The following is a 12,173-nucleotide window of genomic DNA, read 5'->3' on the forward strand; positions in this document are numbered from 1 at the left end:
TCATTCATTACTAGCACTTTTAAAATGGGAATAGGAGGGGGGTTTTGAAGTCAATTTCAAAGCTTTCTGGATATATTTTGGGCCTGACTACTTTGACTTATGGGTAATTTATAACCCCCTTATATCTGTCTGACACATTCTGTCACCACCTTCTCTCTGAAAACAGAGTGCCAAAGTTCCAAGCACTTGACTGAAGGGCGTGTAAGACAGCCAACTCAACGCAGAGTGACGCGAGGCTATGAAGCAGTCACCCTAAACCTCACTGATAGTCCGTTCGGAGGGCCGGTAGTCGGCGGCGTTGGGGGAGGACAGGTAAAAAGACTGCGTCTTGCGTTTCAGGCGGGCACGCTTGGTAGCCAGGCTGCGTTTGCTTGAGCAGATGATATCGTTGATGAATTTCTTGCAGTCCACGCACACCTCCATGGTGCTCCAGTCCTCGGTCAGCTCTTTAGGAAGCTCGACCTCGTCTTTGGAGGATGAGCGGTCTCCGTGCTTAGTTAACCTGGTCACGACAAAAAAAAAAAAAAAAAAAGTTTATCTATTAAGACATATTCAGAAGAAAAACGATATTCACATTTTTGGGATTTTAAAAGTAAATGATCCATCCATTTTCTCAAGTGAATTTTTTTGTATATTAAAAGGCAAACTAAGAAATCTTCACTTTAGCAGATTCATCACAGACCAATTATATAGTCACCTAAAAAAGACCTTCATACTCAGCTGTCAAGAGAAAAAGTTTTTTCCTTTTGGCAGAAAAGCACAGAAAATGGAGAAGAAGGAGTACAATGATGGGGAATGGAAGACCAAGTTATCTGGCTTATGCTTTTTTTAGCTGAATAAGTTAGCCATTAAACAATTCAAACAAAGGATCCCTTTGCCATGGTGACGGTATTACACATTTTATTAACGCTTGACAAACTCCATCAGGGACACAACTGCGGGATATATTTGACACAACCCTACTATTTTCTGCAAGATCATAAAATTTAAAATGCAAAAGTACCATGTTGAAGTATGTGATTTTTAAAAATCGCTATGGAAACATGAGCTTTTTTTTCCCCCACTGTGACTACTCCTGATCAAACATCCTGTTACTCCTCCCCATGGCACACAACACCACTAACAGATCTGAGCTGTAAGAGGTGCAAACACAAGATGTCCCTGACCCTAACTACTGACAGCTGATCAGACAATGTACTGGTACTGACACATAAAATAAACTGCACCTACAGTGTCAGGTCTGATTCGAAATTCAACCACCATTTCTCTGACACACACATACAGAGATGACATCTCTGAGCACTACCTGCGCAGGCTGTGTCGGCGATGGAAGCTGCCGGAAGAAGCCTTCTCTGGCTGAGCCGGGGCCTCGCCCTCGTCCCTGGGCAGGCCAGTGGAGCCCAGAGAGTAAACAGGTAGATTGGCAAGAGGTTTGGAGGGTAGTCTCATCTGAAACAACAAAACGCCGGTCAGAAGGACAGAGACATTACAGTGCCTCACAGAGAAAGCAAACACACACCGGTGCAGGGCTCTGATCGAAAGCTAAACATACCTTCTTACAGCACTGTGAACACACCGGCCTGAAAAATACAGAGGAGGGGGACAAAAAAAATCAGCAATGTAGTATTTAGTGCACAGTTTCAGCAAACTACCACTTCAAATATAATGTTTCGCCACATATTCTAACATTAAGCGTTAAGGCACGGATCCAAATGCATGGTAGGTTTACCTTTTACAGAACTGGCACGTGTAGGACCAGGTAAAGATGGAGAACCTCTTTGTCCGACAGGAGAAGCAGAGCTGGGAAGAAGTGGATGGCAAGACCAGAAACAACATTCAAAATGATTGTTATTCTGTTTTTTTTATTATTCTACTTTATTGCTACTGTTCTATATTATTATGTATTGTTATTGAGACATATCCTCTAACAGATGACAAACATGACCAGTGTCCAGTGACAGTGTTTTAGCTTAGTACGCAGGGCATTTTCCATGAGACCATGAAGTTAGGTGTGAATTTCAAGGTCAAGACATTCACCTTTCCTTTCTTCAGGGCATTGTACACGTCCTTGTACTGCTGGAATTTCTCCAGTTCGGCTTTGACGAGCACCTGTCTGATGTGCATCACCTCTTCCACGGTCAGGGCCAGACACTCCACTGGGTAACAGAATTCCTCCTGCACAACACAGACTACTGTTAAACCACTGCCGTATCCCACTGTTGCAATCTAGACCAATTACTGTCAGTGCCGCATGCAAATGAAGCAGGCTGACGATACCATAGCAACCGCTGGCTCACCCTCCGTATGGATACCACAAAGCATAAATAATAAAGAAGTCCCAGACAGCCAGTAACAACCAAGTCCCCTCTCATAAAGCACTGGACACAGCTTGTGGTTACACACATCAAAATGGGTACGGAGTAAAGATGCAATTTAGCATGGTATAGTTAACCCTTGTATGAGATGGTGACATGTTAAATGGTTTACAGATTTTAAGCTATGTCCTGTGCAAGTGTTTAGAGTGGAAAGTTTGTGTCATGCTGCCCTCTAGAGGAGAAAAAAACACAAGACAGCCAAGGTCTAGTTCTCATGATCTAGATCTCAATGAACAATGGACGACACACATATATAGATACACATACACAGAAACACACACACAGACACACTAAGCCAATATCCTGGTCATAAAACAATAACTGTTTTACATCATTTATTTTGTAAGAAAATCAATAAAATATATTGCAGTTCATTAAAATGTAAGGTGCTGAATAGTACCCAAGGGTGCAGTATTTAACACATAGTTATGGTTTCACATGATGTTAGGGTGCTTTTAGCGTTGCATTAATATCAGTGTAATTATAGTTATCACTTTAAAACTCCAATAGGATGGCTGGGCTCTGTTAGGTGCCTCTGACTAACCTTCAGAAGAAATGACAATAAAACGTGTTGTTCACTGTTCACATAATCTGAAAAAGTTGTCTGTAAACTCATTTAAGCTGAAACCTGCCTAAACCAAAAACAGACTGTCTAAAAACCAAGCCATCTTTAACTCAGACATTACAGCTCTAAACTGCATTCCTTTCAAGAAGCAATTATAACAGTATGCCAATTAAATGAGTCGGTTCACATATTTAGAGTAACAGTGTTTCATCTTGAATAGGTAGAGTATGAAAGGTGTTTGAAATGGAATGCTTTAGCCATAACAGACAAAGAGTGGTTGTGAGAGCAGTTTAAATGTACCCAATGGCTAGTCCTTTGTTTTTATCCTTAACCGCGGCCGTGCTATGTTTTTCAACATGCACACATAACACAGGTGTTCAGCTGAATGACTGAAAAGAGAACTTTGGTGTCACCCAAATGTCAAACACCACCCAAATGTCACAAATACCACCCAATGTAGGAGCAGCATTCAGAGGAATTCACCCGTGGACCTCTCTTTATGTGTGAGGTGTGATGATTAGTGAGAGAAAACAGGTATGTAAGTGTTCTTTACCTTGGGGTTGTCAGACTGCCGCTGCAGCAGAACGCAAAGGAGGAAAGTATTGCAGTTATAATTCTGCTACTGTATCGCATTGACAATTTATCTTCTATTTATGCCATGTAAGAGGCAGTCTATACTAAAGCATTCATCTAAGACATGTACGTATTAGCTACGTTTTAAAAATCAACCCCTAAAAGCTGCTTTTAGTGCTGTTAGGACCAGAAACCATGTAATCAGTGTACTATCTGCAGGGGTAAGTAAGTAATCAAGTAAAAGTACTCTGTTACGGTACTCAAGTAGTATAGTGCCTGATACGTGCTCTATCAACAATAAGACAATATGAAAACACTTTTTACCTGACAATATTCATAAACAAATTACATTTCCAATACATTTCCATTGACAACTGTCATTATTTATTTCATTTTGCGCAGTCAGTCACGAGCCATTGTTTTTCTGATAGATTTTTGTTTTATCATGTGGCAGCCAATTCAAATGCTTGTGGGAACCCCACCACCACAGGCAATATTAAACATCGCTGTTGTAAGACTGATGTGGATGGACACAAACAGGTGATCGTGTGTATTTGCGTGCCTAGCTCATAGCTGTAACTGCAGTAAGAATAACATCTGAATACTTTTATTACTCCTGTTAACCTGACAGCCTCCTCTCTCTATCACCAAAGACAGATCAGTGTGGCCAAGGTGTGTGAGAACAAAAACATCTTCTCTCAAATTGAAGATTTAGGCCTAAAGATCATAGCTGGGTGACTTCCACAGCCCCTCTCCTGTTCTCCCTGGCCTCCTTTTCTCCACAGAGATCTGCACTGCAGTCTGTCCTGTGAATTCAATTAGTTTTCCAGCCCTGTGAGTTCACATGATCTCAAGCTGTATTTCTCAGAGCGGCCGGAGGCTAGACCCATTGCTCTAACGTCACACGTTATTTGATGTCTTCAGAGCGCTCTTAACCTAAAAGCAGTTGAGCCACACGTGTGTGTGTGTGTATGTATTACGCTGTGGATGACTGGTGTCCACACTAAGGTCTCAGGATAAGTTCTCTGTGGTACTGGCTTGTGTGTGAGAGATGGGAGACTGACCAGTGATTTGGAGCTCTGGCGAGAGGGAGGCATGAATGGTCGCACACTCGTAGGAGCCTCCTTCTCTATAGAGTGTCTCCTGTGAGGAGCCACCCGTTTGTCAGGCTGAGGAGTGGAGGATATGGGCAGGAACCTTGGAGGAGCTTTAAAGAGAAAGAGAGAGCGAGAGAGAGAGAGAGAGAGAGAGAGAGAGACATTTAGAGGTCAGGTTGAAAAAGTAAAGGGTTTTGACACATAAAGAGACACCTAAACACCACAGTTCGGAGGTTATAGAAATAAACTTACTCTTTCTTCCTATGACAGACTCTGGTGATGTGTCATCCATCATTGAGGCTGACATACTGGAGCTGCTGGCTGACCTGTGAGTTGGCTCATCCTGTGGGTCAGAACGCAACTGCTGTTACAGTAACTGTACACTATATATATATATGTCATTTCAGTCCTTCACATGTCTCTAATATGACCTTTGACATTGTCAGCATGCACACGCACACACACACTCACATCAGAGTCAGAGCTGTCCAGTTCAGCCAGTGTGGGAGCCTTCAATAGTCTCTTCCTCTGTGACAGAGGCTGAGCTGCGCCCACTCCGTTCACAGGGCTCTGGGCCGGCGGCGTGCCATTGGCCAGGGCCAGTGTACTGGTGGCCAGTTTCCTCGGCGCATCAGGGGTAGACAGGCCTGTGAGGGCAATCACATGACAGTCAGATGTCGAACAGCAAAGCAATATGATCATTATGCATGAGCATGAAAATTTCATTCACATCTGCAGCACTTGTTAGAAATGTATGACTTATGCTAAACAATATTTTACCATCTCATGATCTCGCAATTTCACTCATTAAACAAGACAGACAAGAAATTCTCGCAATAATTGATCCTTGCCTAAGACCAATGTTTGTAAAAAAAAAAAAAAAAAAAGCTGTTAAAATGAAATTGCCGACAGAGGCGCGTGGTTAAGCAGCTGTCCGTGTCCTCTAATTCTTATAAATGAACCCAGAGTAAAACCAGAGTTGCCCCAGTCTTTAACCCTCCACTCTCTTTATTCATCATACGCTCTTCCTAGTTCTCAGCTGACATCCATCTTGTTCACAGGAGCCTTTTCATACTCCAGTCACCAGCACTAATGTCAAACAGGGAAAAGACTAGAACTAAACAGCACACAAATCTAATTTACTCTGATAGATGATTTCATACATCGCTTTTTCAATTTCATAGATTTTTCATAGGTTTATCAGTGCAAATAACCGTTAACTATAGATACCGTCCATCACAATTGTCAGCATGGCCTGTGTTGTTAGGGGGGCAAAAAAAAAAGTGAACGAAAAGTCCAAAGTGAAAAATTTTGAACTATGTGAAAATGAGAGGAAATTGTCACTGGGCATGTGAAGCTTGGTAAAAATAAATACGGGACCTCATGAAATATTAACAGCCGTAGACTCACAGCGTTACACAACGCTCTTAAAGGACACTTATCCGTACTTAGCACAGGGTAAAAATGGATTCTGTCAACTGTGCTGTAACCCACACTGCTTTACACATTTTCAGTTATAAAAAGAAAACTACACAATTTCACAATCACACTCCCAAACTGGCTGACGAAAACCTTCCGTTGATCCTAACACTGAGCCTGTATGGTCTAACTGTGAGAGAGCAGTCAGAGATGCATGCGTGCTGTAACGGTACTTTACCTGAACTTCGGAACAAGTCTTGAGGAGTGCTCATGCTTTTGCCTGCTCCTAGAAAGGAACATATCCTTCAATATGATCCTGTAGTCACCAACATACATCATAACCAGTATATACCTGTCATGCCCCGTCTTATCACACAGTGACTCTTAACAGAGGTTCTCCGACTGTGAGCGTTCACTTGAGCGACGTTAGCTGATTAGCTGCATTCACACCGTGGGAGTTAAGTGATCGGCAGTCGCCGTGGAAGTGTGGCAAACTTGGGGGGATAGCGTGACTGCAAAATGACTCTCAGCACTGTACCCACACACACATACAGCACACAGTCCAGCAGCAGTGAAGAAGCAGTGAGTGCTAACAGACAGCGAGTGAATGACGTGGTAGCAGGGCCTCACACGGCACACAGAAAGACAAAAGTGGGGGATGGATAAGGATCCAGTGCAGGATGCTGAGGTCTGTGACCAGAGCGATTACACATACCCACAGGCTGTGTGGGACCTCGGGGCTTATGTCAAAGGTTTCTCTTACATAAGCCCATGTGTACATCACATCATCCGCCTCTTATTAACACAGGAGGTCAGAGTAATGTGTCCAATGCATCCTCGAATTTCTCTTCATGCATAGTTCAACATCAGAACAATTGTCAATTCATGTAAATCTTTATGTGTCATCAAACGTATGATGTGAAAAACGACATTCTGATGTTCTGATGATGTTAACGTTAAGTTTGTCTGCCAAACTATGCCTCCTAAATGAATAACTGTTTATGTGGATTTGACATCATCTCTGTCTAACATGTCGAGTGTGTCTGAAGCAGGACTGAGACAAAATTCACTAATAATGAACAGGAGAACAGCTGATACCAGCCCTAGTTAGCATGTTAAGTAAATCTAATAATGTATTGGCTAATGGTTCGGTGGAAAATGCTGCACTGACCCATCCACCTCCTCACAGCGGAGGTGTGTCTGTTCCCATGTCATAGCCAGCGGGCTCAGTGGATTGACACAGCCCTCTGGCCAACACCAGACACCAATGAGATGAGAAGGGGAGTGCTGGTGAATGAGGCTTGTGTAAAACAACCAGAAAATCAAAATGGACCAAACCACAACAAAGCAGCCAGCCAGAATCTTTACCTGATGCGTCAAAACTGAAAGACATGCTAAGCGGTCTCACTACTGCAAGAGAGATGGGAGCAGGGAGAGGAGAGGACAACAACAAATGAAGCAAAAAAACAAAACAATTTAAAAGCCATTGAAACCAATGCATTTGGATTAAAAAAAGAAAACTGAGTGAACCATAAGGAGTATATTGCATAACTACTCAGACAACTAAATAATACACCCGTAATACTTCAGGAAAACACTTCTAGATCAAGAACCAGAGGCATTCTAGAAAGCTGATTTAGCAATTCCAGAGAAACGTAAGTCTACAAACTGCAGCATTAACAAAACTAACAAAGAATAAGCCTTTACCCACTTAGAAATATACAAAATCCATAGAAAAAACATAGAAACCACCATTGCAAACATTTAATTAGTAAAACTTTATAGCAATCCTCTTAAAGAGTATAGACCCATAGTAATCCACTTAAATGTTTTGAAAGCTATTGACAGAACATGAATGCAGTGGGACAACATTCAAACTTTGTCCCCATCAGCACACCAAGAAAACAACATACTCTTTTCACAACACAAACCAACACATACTCAACTGTTATACGCTGACATTAGTGACCTTTGAGTGCACAACCTGATCAAGGTTGGAATGTTTAAGAACCAAAACACAACAGACCAGTTCAATAAGACAATTATTCAAATACAGAGGTGGATTTACATAACAGATCCAGACAAATCCAGACTTTAACCCGTGGTTCTCCCATTAATTTTCCCAATAACGCATTCTAGAACAAGCCAAACCATTGATGCAAATCAATGGTGCAGATTTAAGATTGTATTCATGCTAAAAACTGGTAACAGGCCACAAGAACCCATCTAAACACAGTAATAACAAACAAGAACTGTGAAAACTACACACAGAGATATACTTCAATATAGAGTATATTCAGAGGCTGTCATCGCTTCTAAATGCACTCATCCAATTTCTCTAATAACATTCTAAATGCACTTCAGCTTAAGATAAAAAACAGGACGTTGACTTGACAAAGCGTTAGACATAAAGAGAGGCTGGTAAGGCTGAATGGTAGCATTCATGTTAGAGTGGTCTTTGAGTTGAGAGAAGGAAAGAGCAGCCAAAGTGATCATGCATGAAAGCACAGCACACTGTGAAACATTACTGCTATTATATGAGATTGTCCAGGACGAGCAGAAGCAACACGTCTTTTACTTGGCAGGAGTTATCCTCAAATACTCTCTTTTCTTCCCTGCAATGACATCCTAATGGGATTCAGGCAAACAGCATTATGTGACACTGTCACTGCCCAAATATACACTTTGACTGTATGTCCTAATGAAATGAAAGCACTAAGGTGAAGTGTGTCCAAAGGCAACAGGCTGAGTGTGGGTTTTCTTTTTTTTCTATGTATATGTTACTACATATTTACATTCATGTCTACATATGAGGCCCTGAGCACATTGAGAGAACTGTTTTGTATAACTTGTGTTGATGCAAGTTATCTTATGACAGACCTATGCATCTAGTTTGAAACTGATGAATGCATGTAGACTGTAAGTAAAAAATGTCCTGAGAGGTGTTTGTGTTGCGTGCCTGTGTGTGTGTGTGTGTGTGTGTGTGTACTGACCAAGCCGGTTCCTGCGGATCATGTCTGGTGACACAGGTCTGAGTTTTCTTTCCGCCTTGATCTCTTCTAGGATTCTCTCATGGAGACTGGGGGGTCGCGGAGGGTGGGGCTTCAGCTTACGTGCGGAGACCTCAACACACACAGGAACCAATTTTCACAGTTATCATATTACCTCTACATTAGAGAAAAGCATGCTGGGAGCTATCATTAAACCAACAGTTTTACTGTCTGCAACATTACATGCTGATAATGTAATGCTACAGTATGTGTCATTCTAATCTTCTAATCAGTCTGTATATGAGTGTGAGTGTGTCTAAGTGTGTGTGAGTGTAAATGTGTGTGAGTAACACTCACAGGTTTGAGAGGAGGTCTGGATCTGATGAATTCCAGAATGACCTCGTGAGCACTCTTCTTTAACCTGGGCGGAATGTCACCATTCACCTGAGACAAGTATAGAAACACAGGAAAGCTTAACGGTCAAACAACTCAAAAAATCTCCCAGAACGACGTCATCAGCGCTGTCATATCAGACATGGGAAGACTGCTCAAACACAAATTCATTTTAAAAGTACTGAACCGCAATCACTTCTTTCATTTCATGTATGTCTGACGTGTGTGGCATCATAAAAATTTGTGTTCAAAGCCTAAAAGGACAGGTAACTAAATCTGGCCATTCAGATAAAAGGAAATAGTTGCTTTTGTTAGTACTTAACTTAATCATTTGAGGTCAAAGGTATGTAACACGATCAAAGGTCTACCCATTACCTCATAGACATAGTTATCTTATTTCTTCAGGCTACGACGTGGCAAACACCTGAAGGTCTATTTTTACTTTTTAACAGTGACTCTCGCCTAGTTATTGCACCTATGTGTCACCATCGTATATGGTACCCTAAACAACTGAAATAAAGCCATGATAGGCTTCATACTGGAGGCTCCCTGGTCAAGAGAGACAGACCAGAACGGCTCAGCCACGCGTATTTGCCCTGAGAAACCGAAAGCTTATAAATAGCTTTCAATATTGGTTGGTGCCTGTGGACTTTATCTCAAGGAAAGAGCTTTTCTCATAGTCATGGACCATTTGAAACGGTTGCACAGAGGACAAAATGTACGTCTGGAGCAAAACTCACGTATATTACCTATGCATGCGACTGACATATCTTTTTAAAAAGTTTCATACAAGTAGAGTCAACAAACTGTTTTTTTTTTTTTATGCAGTCGATGCTCATGTGTGGACCCTTTGACTTAGCCCGGGCTCCACTCACCATGACCTTTCGTAGTTTGTAGCGTTTGGAACGGATGTCATCCATTAGCATCTCGTAAGGCGTGAGCTGATATTCAATGGGCAGGGGGTTATACTGACGCTCCTGTACTTTCTTCAGTTTTACACCGTTCCTCAGGTCTCTCATCACCTGCACCCAGAACCTCGCCTGACCGACACAACACGCAAACACACACAGACACATACACACAAACAATTACAAGACATGAGTAAAATATAGGGGGTCGACTGTATGCATGAATACACCCTCTGCATCTCGGATACACTCCTGATCTTGGCAGAGTCTTACATTATGATTACACTTTTTGTGATAACGATCTGTGAGTCCTCTCACGTTGAACCAGACAAACACAAAATACCTTAATGGCATAACTTTCACCCTCATGCCAGTAAACATGTATGTTACACGCAGTACTAGGGCATAAAAGTGCTCTGGATCCAGCCTCTCTTACAAGGACAAACACTAATAAGCATGTCAATAACAGACACTCTGTGCCAACCCTGACAGTTCTGGTTCTTTTTGAGTTGTTTTTGTTTATTATTCTTACCCAGTCTGCATTCTGCAGCTCATTCAAGTCTCTGACAGGCTCCTCTGGAGTATCTCCTTCCATCCTCCGCAGATTCTAAAAAAAAAAGAAAAAAAAAGAAAAAAGAAAAAAAGGAGACAGATGTAGAAATGTATAAAAATACGTTTTCAGGCAGCTAGTGATTTGACGTTTGCCACAGAGAGCCAAAGGCCAAACAGCATAAAAGTCAATGTCGACGTATCCGGTTTGGAATTGGTTCATTTGTAAATCGATCGTCATGAAGGAGTGTGTCAGATAGCAGGCTCACTCCATCAGATAGCTCACACTGAACTTCTCTGTTGGACACAATCAATCAGTCACTAATGTTGCCTTTTACTGTTCACATCAGTGCCAAGTCTATTGAACCACTTTTGGTTGTCATTCCAGGGTGATGCTGGGATAGGGACAGAAGCAGGTCACCACTGCATTACAGTAGGACTGCCACAGTCTGTCACTCTCATGGCTGATCAATGTCAGGACTCCAAACACACTTTTATTACTGGTATTCAGTTACAAGGTTAGGATCTATGGCCTTTCGATTAGCGTGCGATTTAAATGCTCACATACTCGTCCAAAGACACACTTATACACACAGATTCACACGTCAGAAAGACTAAATCTGAAGTCCTCTGCATTGAACGTTGAATACATAAGAGTTGACTCCAAAGGCCATTTTTATAAACATTCTGTTTGCGTGTCTTTTTTTGACAGTCCGGTGGATTTCCTTTTTCTAAATGCATTCCAGTCGAGTGCTGTCAAAGGAATCCAGAGTACAAAGACCCACATAGACCTGGTTTGGATGTTGGCTGTACATTTAATACTACAGTCTGAATAGGAAAAATACCCAGAGGAAAACAACATAAAACGAAGTATGCTATCCTTTGTCTCAAGGGCTTCAACCAGTCACGCGAATTCCGAGAGAAAGAAAGGGAAAGAGAAAGAGAGAGAGAGAGTGATAGAGGGTGCAGGGAAGGAAGGAGAGTCAATGAGTAAATACACTGAACAGGATCCAAGCCTCTGTTTTTTTCCCCCGCATATTACCACTCAAACCAACACTTACACTCGACAGAATGCCTCATTTCACTCTGATCTCTCAATACACAGACAAATATTGGGGTCTACATGCTCCTCAGGGACTGTGAATCAGCAGGCCAGATCAGAGCATCACCGGCAGTCAAACTCAGATGAAAGACAGGGAGTCAGGGAGACTGCTTATTCTGCCTCCTCACATCCCCTTTCAAGGCAGTCCTTTACTCAGTAACCACCCACGTCCCCGGGCTCACAGCTCGGCAAGCAGGCCTGT

At 42.1% G+C, this 12,173-nt stretch overlaps 1 protein-coding gene across 1 annotated transcript in view; it reads right to left on the reverse strand.

Annotated features, from left to right (window-relative positions):
- Positions 1–252: 252 nt before the first annotated feature.
- The window catches only part of spire1a (spire-type actin nucleation factor 1a), a 30,576-nt gene continuing 18,655 nt past the window's right edge, over positions 253–12,173 (reverse strand). Inside the window, 13 exon segments of the mRNA XM_030789356.1 lie at positions 253–502; positions 1,304–1,449; positions 1,553–1,580; positions 1,730–1,800; positions 2,038–2,175; positions 4,578–4,720; positions 4,863–4,953; positions 5,082–5,257; positions 7,398–7,439; positions 9,023–9,152; positions 9,377–9,463; positions 10,288–10,452; positions 10,853–10,927. Of these exon segments, the coding sequence (XP_030645216.1) occupies positions 253–502; positions 1,304–1,449; positions 1,553–1,580; positions 1,730–1,800; positions 2,038–2,175; positions 4,578–4,720; positions 4,863–4,953; positions 5,082–5,257; positions 7,398–7,439; positions 9,023–9,152; positions 9,377–9,463; positions 10,288–10,452; positions 10,853–10,927 (1,542 nt within the window).

The sequence above is a fragment of the Chanos chanos genome, chromosome 12, assembly GCF_902362185.1.
Source record: "Chanos chanos chromosome 12, fChaCha1.1, whole genome shotgun sequence".
Lineage (NCBI taxonomy): Eukaryota > Metazoa > Chordata > Actinopteri > Gonorynchiformes > Chanidae > Chanos > Chanos chanos.